This window comes from Seriola dumerili, unplaced genomic scaffold (genome assembly GCF_002260705.1).
Source record: "Seriola dumerili isolate Sdu_G_001 unplaced genomic scaffold, Sdu_1.0 BDQW01000449.1, whole genome shotgun sequence".
Lineage (NCBI taxonomy): Eukaryota > Metazoa > Chordata > Actinopteri > Carangiformes > Carangidae > Seriola > Seriola dumerili.
Window position 1 is genome coordinate 1,558,401 of NW_019174704.1, and position 16,832 is coordinate 1,575,232.

At 38.7% G+C, this 16,832-nt stretch overlaps 1 protein-coding gene across 6 annotated transcripts in view; it reads left to right on the forward strand.

The window, feature by feature from the left end:
* Nucleotides 1–16,352, forward strand: part of acsl6 (acyl-CoA synthetase long chain family member 6) — a 37,246-nt gene extending 20,894 nt beyond the window's left edge. For all 6 annotated transcript variants that reach the window (XM_022762294.1, XM_022762298.1, XM_022762295.1 and 3 more), the window contains 14 exons: nt 1,213–1,245; nt 2,040–2,091; nt 4,592–4,665; nt 4,907–4,984; nt 8,581–8,715; nt 9,172–9,306; nt 10,171–10,266; nt 11,200–11,272; nt 13,501–13,589; nt 13,955–14,071; nt 14,201–14,344; nt 14,631–14,732; nt 14,843–14,914; nt 15,316–16,352. In XM_022762294.1, coding sequence (XP_022618015.1) covers nt 1,213–1,245; nt 2,040–2,091; nt 4,592–4,665; nt 4,907–4,984; nt 8,581–8,715; nt 9,172–9,306; nt 10,171–10,266; nt 11,200–11,272; nt 13,501–13,589; nt 13,955–14,071; nt 14,201–14,344; nt 14,631–14,732; nt 14,843–14,914; nt 15,316–15,456 — 1,341 coding nt within the window. In that variant the 3' untranslated portion in view covers nt 15,457–16,352. The remainder of the gene's footprint in view (nt 1–1,212; nt 1,246–2,039; nt 2,092–4,591; nt 4,666–4,906; nt 4,985–8,580; nt 8,716–9,171; nt 9,307–10,170; nt 10,267–11,199; nt 11,273–13,500; nt 13,590–13,954; nt 14,072–14,200; nt 14,345–14,630; nt 14,733–14,842; nt 14,915–15,315) is intronic.
* Nucleotides 16,353–16,832: the final 480 nt, after the last annotated feature.

Consider the following 16,832-nt stretch of genomic DNA (forward strand, 5'->3'; position numbering starts at 1 on the left):
GAGCTATTTTGATATTTTCTGCTGTGTGGTTGTCAATCAAGAATAATCCTGATATTCACTGTAATTCAAAAAATATGTCATGTCATGAAGAGTGATTGTTGATTCATCCAAATGTCTGTGTCAGCAGTAATGGCTGCAGGGATAACATACTTTTTTATAGGTGGCAACAGTCAGGAAACTTCACCTTTGCACAAGTTGATTTTTTTAACATCCAGTCATAACAAAGTGATGTTTAGATCTAGTCAACACACTATCAAAACATTGCGTCACTTCTTAGCCATGTTTGGGGAGATCTGTCTGTACTTGCCTCTAGCTCTGCAGAATCTGACACATGTGGCATTTCACAATCGCAAAATCCCACACAGACAGCGCGTATTGCATTAAAATAGACCCTATGTCTGTCTCATTTACAGTAATTTCACTGCTCTTTTTATAACCGTAACTGTTAATGCCCCATTAGCTCAATCACCACAACAAACAGACACATGAAACTGGTCCAGCAGGTCATAGCTGAGGCTTTTTTGAGATAGATGCACATTTCAAGGATGAACTTATTAGGTAGTCATAGGTCAAAAGTCAAGGTCGGTGTGACCTCACAAAACATGTTTTTTGGCCACAATTCACAAATTCATACGTTAGTTATGACACAATTTAACACAAATGTTTAATAGGATAAAATGATGAGGTGATGACATCTTATATCCAAAAGGTGAAAAATACAAAGATCAAAAAAAGGGCAAAAAAAGTTGTGCTGTGGTTGAATAAAATATACAAGGCATTTATAGCACAGTGAGGATGTTCCAATGAGTTGCGGAAAGCAAAGACAATCACAGGAAAGTAGCTGGCCGTCACATGTTCATTTTTCTCTGATGACCAATCGTTGTGTAACTGTGCCAGTGTGATAGACACCCAGTTTAGCAAACACCTCCTTAAATGAAATGAAATGAGTTATTGTAAATGCTGCTATACTTGATCTACACTGACACATGTAAATGTTTGGCCTTCAGTAACCAAATGATGACAAATCAAACACGCCCCCATCAACACTGACCCACATGTTGCTATCCTTGATTAAGAAAAGTTGCTCACGTTCAAGGAATCAGGAGAAATAACCCTTAAATTACGCCAGACAGTGTTGTTTTAATGTCATTTGTGCATGTCAAGTGTCAAGTCCTTTAGTAATAATTATTTTCATCTTGTTTTTTCTCACAGGCTCTGGGCAGAGAGCACTACAGAAAACCTATAGTAAGTACTAAATCACAATTCCACTATACATAGGGAACAACATTTTTAGACTCGCTAACAGCATGGCTCTAACGATGTTGGTCTCTCAGTCGCTCCACCACTTTGGTCCAGTCTGAAATATCTCAACAACTATTGGATTGATTAAATTTTGAACAGATATTACGAATGTTTCGCAGACGATGAATCATACTTTTTTTTTAATAGTAATTAGGAAATGTTAGTATAATAGCATGCTAAACAAAGATAGTGAACATGATAAACACTACGCCTGCTGACTACGTCACTGAACTTGTCTAAAGCCAGACAAGGGATTAATGTAATAATCTGAGACTTTATAAATGAGCAAGACAACAGTGTTGCTGAAAGCTTTATATTTGCTTTTCAGTCCAAAATACAAAAGACAAGTATCTTCACATGGCTTTATTCATATTTTGCCTGGTTTTACAGATTAAACTAGACTGAACACTGACAATTCAGGCCCAACCCTGCGGCTACTGGATATTAGCCAGCTAAGCTTAGCTGGCAGAGTGAATCTCTTTCTCTGAAAATCAGAGAGAGAGCCGTCTTGGATAGGACATACATTGAAAGCACTTTGATGAAATAGTGCTGTGATGACAAAGAAATGGGACAGAGCCAAGCAGTGTGAATGCAGCTCAACATTTACAAACATCCAACATTCTTTACCCTGTAATGACACGTGTTGGTGCAGTTTACACTTGGAAAAGATACAAGCAGAAGTTTATTTTATGATTGTGTCACACGTCTTCTGACTAGTATCATTTTTTTCTCCGCAGCCACCAGCACCGGACGACCTGTCTATTGTGTGTTTCACCAGTGGAACCACAGGTATTAATTGTATAAATTACGTGGATAACATGCTTCATTTGTGTTTGGTGCCAATAAATTCACAAATAGGAACATGAGTGGCGCAGCTAAGTGGCTAACAATGCTATCAGTAGCCTATCAATTTATTCCTATTAGCTACTGTTAAGTTTTGACTGTCATTTTACAGGCTGTTAACAGCAGAGCCAATCATACATGTTCATATTTTAATGAGAGATAAGAAAAGAGAAGGCATGATAGACTAAATATTAATACATAGTATTGGGTTTGGTATCTAAAGATGCTAAATATATATGAAAATAGTTAATTTGCCTCTCTGTAGGGATCTGTGTGTTTCCCCATGCAAAATATTTCCCATACTGCACCATACCGCACCATACCTACACCTGCTGTGTTAACAATGGGATAATTGCACTTACCAGAAACTGCTCCTTTAACTTCTTGTCAAACAGTTATGTGCGCTTTGACTCATCACCTGACTTTGATCCTTTTATTCATTGTTCTCCCTGTTGTTTATGATTTTACAATTATGATACAATTGTTAATTGAAGATGTCAAACATGTGGACAGGTCATTTTGAATACAACTAAATCAAATTACCAATGAAGTCACGCACAGGTTTTGATTGATTAAATAATGCTTGGTCTGCATTATTAGTTAACAGGTCAGACAGGACAGCCTGCCGAGGACACACCTGTTCATAAACTGTTCTGCAAAATTCCTGTTCAGCCTAGTGGAAGTTGATCAGATGCATGACACATATTTGATTCTTAGGAGGAGTTAAGAAGTCAAAGTCTGCACACTCTGCTGGCTTGGCTTGTCTATTTCACTGAAAGCACAATGCGTTGGCTGCAAAATCAGTCACCTGCCCTTTGCTTTCTGGATGTTGATCCTGTGTGACTCAGTGGATACAGCATGTCACTAGCACTGTGAGATTTAGGCAGTGTGCCACTTTAAACTGGGATCACTCATGCTGAAAATAAAAGCACTCATGATGTTGTCAGGCACTATAAATTAAACCTGTAAATAACGATTATGATAATCAAGTGGTTTAAAGTATTTAAAGTATACTGTGCACAAAAATAGCATAGACAAGATAAATCATTCAGTAGTAGTTTGCAGGAAATTTCTAATAATGATGTTTTTTTGACATGAAAATTGGTTTGACAATCAGTATATGGTAATCTCTGTGTAATGCATTTGAATGTATTTTGCTAAGGAAAACAGAAGACAAAAGTATGCCACATTGTAATTCACATTTACAACAGGGCCGCTCCTCCATAATTCCGAGAAATGTGAGGATTTTCGGATCTAAAAATAATAAATAAATAAATAATAATAATCAAATACTCCACTTCCACTTTAATGAGCGACAGTAAGATTAGTATTTACCGTAAATAAATCTAGTTACAACACAACAGCAGAGTTACCTATTAGCAAGAGGATGATTTTCCCTCTCCTTCCTCTCATTATATAAATATATTCCACCAGCGTGTTCTGACATGCCAGAGAGCAGCACATTCATCAAAGTAAGGAAGCATTGCTGCTTTCTTTTTTTTTTTTTTCTTACCCCACAGCAACAACAGCCTCTGAAACCAACCGACAAGGGAACCAAGGCCAGGTCAAGTGAGGACACACTGGTGTCAGTTTACAAGTGACAGCAGATGCAGCTCAGCACATTCAGTGTGCACTGGTGTGCTGAAAACACTGCCACCTGCTGGCATCGAGGGAGACTTGCTGCCTCGTTTCCTCAAATCGCTCTGCATTTCCTATGAATTCCCTCCGTCTCTGTTGCAACATCTATTCAGCTCTGAATCTAAAACATTGCTCACAGCTGTGTGAGACAGATGGCGTGTTTAGAAAGAGGAACGCATTTTATTCAAGAGACATTGCTTCACACAAACCAGTGTGTGTGTGATCGATGGATCAAATGACTTTACAGAAACTGAGAAGAGAAATGGTAATTTTAGTCTCTTATAGGAATTGCCACAACCATTTTAAAGTGTGACATCATAGACTCCTAATTTTCCACTTGAAATGATAGTGGCACGTGGCTTCAGTCTGGTAATTTGAGTAAAATATTTATTCAACTGTGTATTTATAGTTTCTAGAGGCAAAGTAACCAGAGAAAATACATAATATAGACATAATATTCCCAAATCTTAATGTCTCACATGATTAAATGTGAATTAAATAAAGTGATTGCAGCTGAATTTTGTAAATAATAGATTCGATAGTGCTATATTTTGAAAATTAGCTTCAGACATACAGCATGTATGTGTGTGTGTTCAGATGGCACATGCTGTGGTCCATGAGTGCATAAGTTATTCCTCTGTTCAAAGAGATTGCGAGTACAATTCAGAGGAAATTCTGCAGAGATATGTCTTCCCAGGCCTGGATTCCTTTTGCCTGTCCATTTGATGACTGTTGGATCCTCGGGTAGGTGACGAGAGTTTCACTTCTGTGATGTTGGTGTGTTTGTCTTTTCTATCTGCTTACACAGGAAACCCAAAGGGAGTCATGCTTACCCATGGGAACGTGGTAGCTGATTTCTCAGGCTTCCTCAAAGTAACAGATGTAAGTGACCTTCTCTTCTTTTGTCCTTGGCTCAGGACATCTTTCATAACCCCACCCCCTCCACCCCCCCAGATGTCACCCAGGTTTTGGGATGATTTAATGTCAAGGTCTGACTTTGTGATTCATCAGTCTGGTTTTATTTTTTAACATTCTTTTACATGAAACTTCTATTTTTCATTAAATTGCTGTGTTGCAAAAATATTTTTAGGGCCATCTGATTCCCTTCTATTGTCTCCTGCAGAAAGTCATTTTCCCCAACCAAGATGATTGCCTCATTTCCTTCCTGCCACTGGCCCACATGTTTGAGAGGCTCATTGAGGTAAGTGGCTCGAACTGAGATCTGTAATCACAACAACGAGATAGTTACAGTATGTTTATGATTTTCAAGCTGTTAAGATGGTAGCAGGGCAGAGGAAGGAAGGTGGGCACTAATTTGAACTTGTATGTTTGTATGTCCTTGTATGAACTGTAGTGTATGGGAAAGAAAGAAAAGATGGAGAGAGACTCTTTCTCCCCAAATTATCTTCTCTTTTTTTTTTTTTTTTTAGTTTTGCTTTCCAACTCTGAGGATAAATTCCATGTCTGCATTTTACAGTCAGTGGTGTGCATCTTACATCATTTCCCCTGCTGAAGCACGTGCACACACACGCACATATGCAGATGTCTGAGAACTTTCAATCTATATGCACAAAATGTTATTGCAAGAACTCAGGTTAAGGCAGGAAATCAGAGGGCATGTTTGCAAGCAGCTCAGAGATCAGCAGTGTTTACTGTAAAAGCCTGTGTTTACATGCAGCTGGTCACCAACAGATTTCTCTTCTAACATATTTTAGAACCAAACTGGTTTGTTGGAACATTTGGACTGTAGTTAGAGCATTCACCATTTTACAGTGCCCAAATCTTGCAAAGGGTCTACTGTTCAACTATGGAAAAAAACGTGATTCATCAGTTTCAGTTTTAGTCAGTTTGGCTTTAATTATGCTGCCTACGAAATGAGCACTACAGGGATACATTCCCTCTCTGAATCCCCTGCCATTCACATATTTTCCGGGAAAAGTCCAACCAGAAACCCATGTAAGTATTTACATGAAACAGAGAAATCAGGTTTGTCTTCCAGAAGTGTAGCTGTGTTAACCAGGTTTCTTTGAAGCCCCTTCACTCCAATTGCCAATGTGTAGGAAATCAGATAACTACAGGTTACTTGCATATAAACACACTGACAGACACAACATTCATCACTGTATGTCCAAATTAAACACTGCGTTGGAGGATTTCCCCTGTCCGTCTGCCTGGGCAAGGTCAATTTTTTCTCAGAGATAGAAGGAAACTTTTAAACATTTAATGGAGATCAAACAAAGACATAAATAGTGAAGGTTGCATCAGATTTTGTGTCGGTTTTTCTTCTTTTATTTCCCTCCAGTAGTTTCCACTCAAGTTTTTTGACTAAATATTGACAGCAAATTGAGCAGTTAGCCTCCAGACCTCACACAGACTAACTGAAGGCAAGAGGAGGTTGTTTTTACTTAGAATCTGGGAATATAAAGTCTGTCAGTCAAGGCTGTGGGTTTTGCTCACACCACTTATCATAACTTATTCAGGATCAGTCACAAAACTTGACATCAAACATTAAACAGTTCAGACAGGATGTAGTGAGACTGGATTTAGATGACCTTTAGCCTTGCTGAGCGTTTTTAATACTAGGTATCATTATTCCATTAAGTGGATCAGTAATAGTGTATTTTGTGTGTGTGTGTGTGTTTGTGGTTCTTCACTTGTGAGTGTGTGGCTAGTCATGTTGTATCAGGCTGAACCCGCCTGGTTTGTTTGCCTGCATAGCAGTGTTTTTAGCAACGTGAGACTCAGACACAGGAAATCACCTAACTTCCCTACAAGTCAGCTCATCAGGTCACACAGTAGAAACAAGTTCAAGACTCTCACACATGCACACAAATACACCGCACTCCATATCTAACACCAGTGGTGGCTCTATCATAGGGAAAAAAGAGGGTGGACCCTCTGTTACGCTGTGTCCTCAGATGGCCTCAGAAACAGGAAGTGGGACACATAATGCAGTTTTTTTTCACAGCCACTTGATAACAAAGGATGTGTGCTTGGTTAATCCTCGGCCAGTCCGTGGAAGTGTCGCAATCCGCAAGGCGTGTGAACATAACACAAACTGAATATACATCTCATTTAGAATATCCTCTGTTAGTTTGTACTACAATCTGCAACAGCAGAATTTGCAAACTGCACTTCAGTTTTCTCACTTTTCTGATGTGTCATTTCTTGATTTGAGTCAGAATTGTTCAAATGTAATCAGCACCGCCACACAGAAGGAGTGCAACAGCACTTCTTCTGCTGCTTCTGCTTTTACTTTTTACAACTCTTATCTTCCATTAATCATCTCGCGACCCCACAATTTTATTTTGTGAACCACTGACAGGGGCCTGACCCCAAGGTTAGGAACTGTGAAAATATTTTGGATAAGACAATGAAAACATCCTTTCATAACATCCTTACATAACTGTTCTTTACATATGATATATACTGTCGCCCATAAAGTTGGAATAATTTTGTTTTCCAATCGATCCTCTGTTTATTCCTACTTAAATGCATCAGTAATCACTTTTGACCAGGTGCAATGATTACATTATGTGTCCCAATTACCCAGGTGAAATTAAGTAAATCACATTGTCACAATCATTTCATGGAAAAAGGAAAAAAATATTTTATTCCAACTTTATGAGCAACAGTGTATGAACATGGCATAGCAGTATGATATAGTTGTGCTGTGTGAGTACTATGTAATGTTATGCTGTTAGTTGTAATTTCTTTATCCATGCTAGGAAAGCATTCTATAGAATATGGAGGAATGTGGTTGTTCTATTATGAGCTTATATCTTTTATAGTATGAATAATATTCCTGTATGTTTGAGTATTTTGTGGTAAATGTTAGTGTGTTCTTTCAGGCATGAACATGTTCCATAGGTCTGATATATGTGGGGCTGAGTGCTTCCTGATATTGGCTTTAAATCTGTCACTGGTTACTATCAGATAAACCAGACAGGGTTTCTTTGTTCTCTTCTATTGGTATAAAAAGGGAGTTTCACACTGTTGTTCTGGGGACTCTCCACTGACACTCTGCTTTGTGCATGTGAACAGTCCACTATATTGTACAATATTTAGTCATCTACTACAGTGTGGTGTGTGTTTATTATTGATGATTTTCATGCAATTTCATCAATAATTTCCACAAATAGCTCCATCTTGACTGCTCAGCTGTTTACTTTGGGTTCTTTACTTTTATTTGTAAAGGAGAATGTATACATTTTATACTGGTACCTCTACTCATTAATTCCCTCATCACTGATGGTAACAATGAATGTCTTCCACACACTAACAACCACTGAATGAGCATTTTCCAATGCATCAATGATCATTCAAACATGACAGTAAGGTTCCTCTTTTTGCAAAAGGACATTGGTACTTGAGAGGTTGGGAATGAGAACCCTGACCCTTTACCACAAATACAATGACAGATATATTAACTGGTCTTTCACATGAGTCACCAACAAGTGCTTGTAAGTTTATCAGTCATTTACCCATTCATAATGGATCTCTTATCCTGTGTAGCACAATTAGTAGAGAGAAGTCACTCTGCACTTCATCCACAAGATTATGTGCAGAATTTTATGAATATAAAGATCTATTTTCTTGCACTTTGACTACTGTTTTAAAAAGTGTTATAGATAAAGTTCACCATTCATTTCCATCAATTGTTGGCTGTAATGTAAATTTTATCACCACATATCTAAAAAAAAAAAACCCTCACTGTGTTGGGATTTTCTGTGTAAAATATACAATATAGCTAATAGCTTTAATGTCACTATTTATGTTATGTGTCTGTCTCTGCAGTCTGTGGTTTACTGCCATGGAGGGCGGATCGGCTTCTATCAGGGCGACATCCGTCTCCTCCCAGATGACATGAAGGCCCTGCGGCCTACCATTTTCCCTGTGGTGCCTCGACTACTCAACCGCATGTACGACAAGGTGAGTTGATACTGAACAGATACAGACAGGACTCTTAAGAGAACAATCACATTAACTTGTTCAGTTCATTGAGATTTTCTCCAGAAATCAGAACATCTGTGAAAATTCGCACTGTCTGGGAAAGTGACTGACTCACACAGGGATTTGTGGTTTGAAAATCCAAAGAAATAGTTTAGCGCTACCTTTATGAGTCATACAAACATCGTTGCCATCCATAGGATGAAGTCTTGATTTTCAACAATGACTTGAGAAACAGATGTTGTGTAATAAACTTAAAGAGGGTTACGGAGAATAATGTAAAAGAAGACATCAGTTTGGTTTTGCGTACTTCCTGGTAATTTCAGGACAATTTGCATGAATAAATTTACATGTTTTCCACAGCTGGAGGGAGAAGGGACAGGCGCCAGCCAATCCTAACCAAAACATTGGTGTTTTTTTTCTTTGTCTCCACTGCAGATCTTCAGCCAGGCTAACAGCCCATTGAAGCGTTGGCTGCTCAACTTTGCTGCTAAGAGAAAAGGTGCTGAAGTCAGCAGCGGAATCATTCGCAGTGACAGCATCTGGGACAAAATCTTCTTCAGTAAGATTCAGGTAAATAGTTTCTCCGCTCCCTGAACCAAATGTGGGGCGTCTACCTCATGCACTTTTATAGTACTTCTACATCTAGTATAAAGCGCTTTACACTTCAAGCCACATTCACCCATTCACTCACACATTCATACAGCACTTTTACTATGCATATGCAGGTTTCTATCACACACACCTAGATGATACACACTCCACCAGTGATACATCAGGGGCAATTTGGGGTTTAGTGTCTTGCCCAAGGACACTTCGAAAATGAACGACCTGCTCTACCTCCTGGGCCCCAGCTGCCTAAGTGGGATGTCCACATGTGCTACTGTGGACATCTATTACATTAACTGCTGCTATCCTGCAACAGCATAATGACATCATACGCTTCTGTTTGTTCAGTGCATTTCAGAAAATAACTTCATGCCTGGAACAGTCTAGTTGACGTAGATCCCAGCTGAGGTCAGAGCCATACAGTTTACATTCACTATATGGTTTTTGGGCTGTGAAAGGTATTTTTATAACCTGATTTTCACCCATTCTTTAAAATCCATCACAAACAAGTGGGTGTAAAAGACAAGTAGCTATCACAGTCGCCTGTATTTACCCTCTAGTGTGTTTCAGTGTTGTGTTAAAACCTCTTGGATAATCTTCCAAGTGATCATTATGTACTTATTCTTTAACATTACATTCATGGCTGAACTAAACTCAGCTAATATGTTTCATCCAGACTGGGAGGATGTGGTCTGTTTAGATTTCCCTAACAAATGAGCCCAATAACCGTCATCATGCCTTTAAACCCCAATCTTTCCAATTCAATGTCAACATCAATATATTCCTGGACATGTTTTTATACTAATAATATGTTTCCCTTTTGGACAGGCCAGCCTGGGAGGAAGGTTGAGGATGATTATAACTGGAGCGGCTCCTACCTCGCCCAGTGTCCTGGGATTCCTTAGAGCAGCTCTGGGATGCCAGGTGAAACACACAGACACACACACACAGACACACACACACACACACACACACACACACACACACACACACACACACACACACACACACACACACACACACACACACACAAAAACCTCACTGATATAATGAATTCTCTAGGCCCTAAATCTAAACATCATAAACATATGCCTAACCCTTCTCACATCCTTAACCTAAGAATAGGTCTAACCTTTAAGTGGCTATAATCTATATCTTTATAATGACAATGTGTCAAATGAAAAAACTGTCAAAACAACATGAAAGGGGTCACTCATGGCGATGAATCTACAGAGAATTATTTACAGAGCATTTACAGTGAATTTCAGCTCATTGTTTGACTGTAAGTGAGCCACAGTAGGCAGCTGTTTTCTGCAAAAATAGCGCTCTGTACACCACCTGCTCTGCACCAAATGGCAGAGAGACACAGTAAAGTACTTGCTGGTGAACACAGTGGCACATTTAAAGAGAGACAGACTACCCTATATTACCCTCAGAGGTTGGTAAAGTCCAAAACTGAATGTGAATATTGAACTGAGATCAGTGGCCAGACACAGGACTTCAATTGAATGATTATGTTGCTATGTAACTGCTGGATGAGTAAATATGCAGCTGTTTGCTAACAAGTTCTCCATATTAACTTAAAAAGAGATGATATGTCATCACAACCACATAGCCAAAAAAAGCAGTTATTGCAGGTATAATCCTAAAACCCTGTTCAGAAGAGGGGATCAGACAACATGTCCTCACCCTTAGGGTATAAAACTTGGTCCTCACAAAGATAGGTATAAACTGTGTCTGGCCGGCATGCAGTATATGCACTGATGCACGTTGCCCCAAACTACACATTCACATACCAATACAGTATATAGGTGCACGCACACCTCTCCTTTCAACATTGTCTGTGTCTATGTGCAGGTGTATGAGGCGTATGGCCAGACAGAGTGCACAGCTGGCTGCACCTTCACCACACCTGGAGACTGGACCCCAGGTGAGCCAAGGTTTATGCAACAGACCGCTTTATCTCTGACTAGACCTGTTTACTTGACTTTGGTATCAGTCCAAAGGTTTAAAAGTGATGTGGCTGGAGTTATAAGGAATTAACAAGTCCCACACTGGATTGGTCTTTAATTGAGGTCACTGTATCTATAAACTTGATAAGTGAATTCTGTAATCACTGCTGCTGCTCGAATCAATTTTAATGACATTGTTCAAAACTGTGACTGTGCCACTGAGATAATGACGTAAAAACTCATGCCTTATCAGCTCTGCACGCAATAAACAATTTGTAGACTGCTCTCAGAAGGAAAAAGTAGGACGTGTGCATTGTATCCTGTAGATTGATGGGGGGGGCCTTAAATGGTGACAGAGAAAATAGACCTGTTAGGCCTGACATGATCAACTATCATAATGCCTGCTTAGGTGACTTCCAAAATCAACAAGCAGGTATAAAAGACTGTAGCTGGCATAACTGCCTGTATTTATCCTGTAGTGTGCCACATTGTTGTGTTAGACTGCTTGACACTGATGGTAATTTCCAAAGTGACTTCCATGCAGTTAACACTTAAGTGTAAATTGTGTCATCCTCTGAAGACATTTATCAAATGGTATATTTATAGGGTAGAGTTCTACCAAAATAAAAGAGTGCATGTTTCTTAATTGAGCTGTACCTTCAGAGCAATTAGATTTGTCTTTTGAGGGTCAATATCACTACAATTGAATACAAATAATTATTATTTCTATCATTGCATTATTGAATGTACATGATTTGACACACACAATACAGATAACTGTAATTCTAAGGTTTATATATGAAACTTCAGATCATTTTTTTCTCAAATGGTTTCTGAATGTTTTTGAAAATTGCCAAAGTTTGAAAAACACTCAGTTTTTCCTCTTGGTTTCATAATAAGCCTTGTCAACTAGCAAATAGCTTGAGAGCTCAACCTCTATTTATGGATCAGTAACGTGGAATGCTGTTGGGACAAGTTGCCATCAAGAACTGGATGGTGCCCTGTTCATTCCATTAGCAGTTGACAACCCATCATGGGCGCTGAAGAAGTTTTCCAGGCCTCCACTTTTTTGAGTCTTCTTTAACACCGTGTAGACAGAGCTTTAACGACAACTGGGTTTGATTTGATTGCTAATAAAATATCACATGACCTTTCACCTTTATATTATAAAGCAGCTGCTGCGACGGTATAGTCTTTATCATTATTTGAATTTGTTTATATCTGAATCAGTAAAAGTAAAACTAAACAAATGTTTTGCATGTGCAGCACATGCAGTCAGAAATGTCTCTTTCAAAGAGTAATTTAATCTCCTTCTCAAACACAGGCACAGCTCACCTGCTAATATTTGACTGGAGAAAATGTACCATTGTAAAACGCTGCTCATGTAAAAGGCAAAAGCCCCTCATTTAAAATGTACCCAGCATAAAAGTTAATGACTTATATTTTAGAAGAGGCACTGAGACAACATTGTTGGATCTGAGCTTTCTTAAGTGACTCTAAAAGAGGGCGGTAGTAAACTAGGTTACTTTGGAAATTGATCTAAGGAACATAAATGGTGAAAAAAGTAAACATTACTCCACTTCATCTACACATACCTGATTGAAGAGGAGAGGCTTCGAATTCTGTACTCTACTTGTGATTTCAGACATTGTGAAATAAATACTGTACATAAAAGTAAAATTACTGACTTAAAAATGTTTCCTGAAAAGTACAAGGACACTTAGAAGGTACTCAGTTTCTATGACCATTTCACTTAATGTTAGCTCTTTCCTCTGCTCATGTTCACATATTTTTTTGCGGGAAAGGATGGCAGAAACAAACACTAAGAAAGAAATGGCACAAGTTGAATGACTGCATTTCAGACAGAGCGGTAACTAAAAGGCTATTAGATAATACTACCATTGGAAATGCCATGTAAATGCAGTCTAGCAACACCCCCTGCTGCTCAGTTATAATATTTCATGAGCTCTGTATCATCTGTATTTCTTTGAAAACAGATGTTGACTGATCTTACTTCCTTTTTCTCCTTTAGTTTCCACTGACATGCTGTGAACTTTTTTTTGATGAGTCTGAGGAAACTCATTTAGTTGGCAGTGGTCATTGTTAGCATTGATGAAGGCCTCATCACTGTCAAAACTGTGAGGAAAAACTGAAGAAAACTCATTTTGGTGAGTTCCTAACTATTGATCTTGTTCTGACCAAATAGGTCACGTCGGGGCTCCGCTGCCATGTAACCTCATTAAACTGGTGGATGTTCCTGAGAAGAACTACTTTGCCTCTAAGGGAGAGGGAGAGGTAAGCAACGAAAGAGATATACATACTGCACATGTATGTATGTGAGTATGTGTGTGTGTGTGTGTGTGTGTGTGTGTGTGTGTGTGTGTGTGTGTGTGTGTGTGTGTGTGTGTGTGTTCATCACAGTATCCACACGTCAGAGAGCTAAGTTTAAGCTCATTTAAAATTTTACAGTGCGCCTTTGACTTGAAGAAACAAGGCCAGACATAAAGACAACTAGAGTAGGAAGAAATAAAAGAGTATAATCTTTGGAGACTTTTAAAAACCTGTGTTAGTACAGGAGCTACAGTGTATATATTAAAGTGTATATACAGTATTTCACCTCCAACCTCAACCTTTTTCTAATTTTCTGATCTTCCATCTAGGTTTGTGTGAAGGGACCAAATGTGTTTAAGGGCTACCTCAAAGATCCAGAGAGGACAGCCGAGACGCTGGATGCAGACGGCTGGCTCCACACCGGAGACATTGGAAAATGGTTACCTGTATGTACATGCAGCTTACATTTGATTCCAGTATTTAGTCATAATAATGACAAAAATATTTGATGTTATACAGCATTTGCTTTAAATAATTCATCCTGTTTTCTCTTCTCAACCTCTCCTCTCCTGCAGAATGGCACACTGAAGATCATTGACAGGAAGAAGCATATCTTCAAGTTGGCACAGGGCGAGTACATCTCCCCTGAGAAGATCGAGAACATCTACATTAGGAGTGAACCTGTGGCACAGCTCTATGTTCATGGAGACAGTCTGCAGGTAAAGACATTAGTAGGCTCACATTCACAGTACGATATTGTTCCATAGACCTTAATATGGAGTAGGTCTTCTGCTCAGATTCTTATTTGTCCAAGTTTAGCTTTCAAAGGCATGAATGTACTTTGTAGCTCTGATAGTATGTCTGTGCCATCGTTCTTTAAGCGATATGCGCCACATCGAACCAGAACAAATAAAATACATGCTCACCTACCTGTTGCCATTTTTTGGATGAATTGGTACACAATTTTTTGACTTTTTTTTTTGTGTGTGTGTTTGCTCTTTCCAGTCCTGTTTGGTGGGCATTGTGGTTCCTGACCCTGAAGTCATGCCCGAATGGGCCAAGAAGAAAGGCATATTAGGTACCTACAAGGACCTCTGTAAAAACACGGTAGGTGACACGTCAAACCCTTGCTAGATATAATAAACCCTCAGATATCATTGCTTATAATAGATGCTGTAAATACTTTTAGGAGGATAATTTTCTTCTTTTGTCAACAGGAACTAAAGAAAGCAATCCTTGAAGATTTGGTACGTCTCGGCAAGGGCAGTGGCCTTCACTCCTTTGAGCAGGTGGGCAGGCAAAAAATGTATAAATCATAAAAATGTTTGGTTTGCCTTTTATTGCAGCAGTATTGTCTGTAGTTTATTTACAAAATTAAGACCAATTAAAATACCGTGGTTATACTTGTACTACTACACATTGTAAACCTTTCTTTATTCTTCTTCAAATCTTCATCTTTAGGTATATAAAACACCCTTTCCTGGATAAGTAAAGGCTGGCCCAAAAATATTAATTACAGGTCTTATTTACACCAATGCTTTTGTTTTCTATAATAACATTGCCTTAATTTACACCGAGCTGGGATTCGTGTCTGTTCTTATCCAAGGAAGCCTTCAGTAACTTTGGAGAGACTCTCAAGAATCTTGGTCTCATTCAGCATCTTTTCTATTCTTTTCCATTTTGCATTAAGGTGAAGAACATCTACGTCCACAACGAGATGTTCTCCATTGAAAACGGCCTCCTGACTCCAACACTAAAGGCCAAGAGACCGGAGCTGAAGGAGTTCTTCAAGGGGAAGATCGACCAGCTCTACAGCAGCATCTCCATGTGAAGGCCAGCGGACCTCATTTTCCCTTAAGCATCTTAACACTAAGGTTCGCTTTGACCATTGACCTGCAGTGGTCAAAGATGCGACACCTTAGGCTCAACATGCTTTTGGAAATCAAGCCAAACCTGGCTCTACTGTGGAAGATTTAGAGTGCTAAAATAAAAACACATCAAACAAAGAAATAAAGTGAAATACAAGGCACATTGTCATATGTATTTCCTTTTTATGTATGTTTACTGTGTCATAAATACATGAAAACATATATTAAAGAGATAGTTATTTAGCTTTGTGGTCTTTAATAACTGAATGATTTGATTTTCATTGTGACATGAATTTTCCTGCTGCATTAAAAACAAAGATTATAGGATGGATGAATTTTGATGTACATTATGTTACTACTACTGATAGTCAGCTGTCACTTAAAACTTTTAAAATTACTGTATGAGGAGACCTACTGTGAGTGGCCTTTTGTACCTGGAAGTTATTTATTGGCAAAAACTTCTAGACTTTGTGCTTTCGTAAGCAGTTGTAAAGTTATGTGCTGCAAAATTTATCCATCCTGAAGTCTCACGCCCATTGTCCTGTCCTCAAGCTGTGATTGGACAGTTGGTTGTTCTTTTTCATTTTGACATTGACAATGTGTTTTTTTTTCTTTGTTTTTTTTTTTAAAGTGAGAAGTCATGACAGTGCTATGCATTAAGTATTGGCAGGTTTACTCTGCTACCTGTCAGACAACACTAATGCAGTACACCTCTTTGTTTTGTGTGTTATGATTTGTAATTGATACAGCATGGAAAATTCATGTCACAATGAAGAACAAGACAAAAAGCTAAGTAACTGTCCTATATACATGTTTTTCATTCAATTATGACATATTAAAAAATACACATATAACAATGTGTATTGTTTTTCATGGTCTTTGTTTGATTCGTTTTTCATTAAGCCATGTTAAATCTTCCATATACTGCTACCTGCTATCCACCCAAACGAACCATCAAATACTCTGTCCCCAGCAGCAGAAACTCATCAGCACTTTTACGTTGAGAAATCCATCCCTACTTCCTGTCACTCTGCTTCTCTTCTCTCCTCCGTTAGTTTAAACCTACCAGCCAAACACAACCGAGTTCCACAGTTGTACGACAGCAAGCGTGATGTCTTTGTGTTTAGAATAGCTCAAGGAGATGTCTAGATGTGTGATAATACTGACACCTTGTGGGGCAGTAATGGACTTCATCCCCAGTGGAAAAAAGTAGATGTTCATTTGATCAAGCAACCTTCTGACAGCATCTCACCTGATCTGACACAACAAGGATTAAAGTTCTGTTTAACCCAGACATTTTGCAATTAGATCAATAACAGATCAGAAATAATGTAGTAAG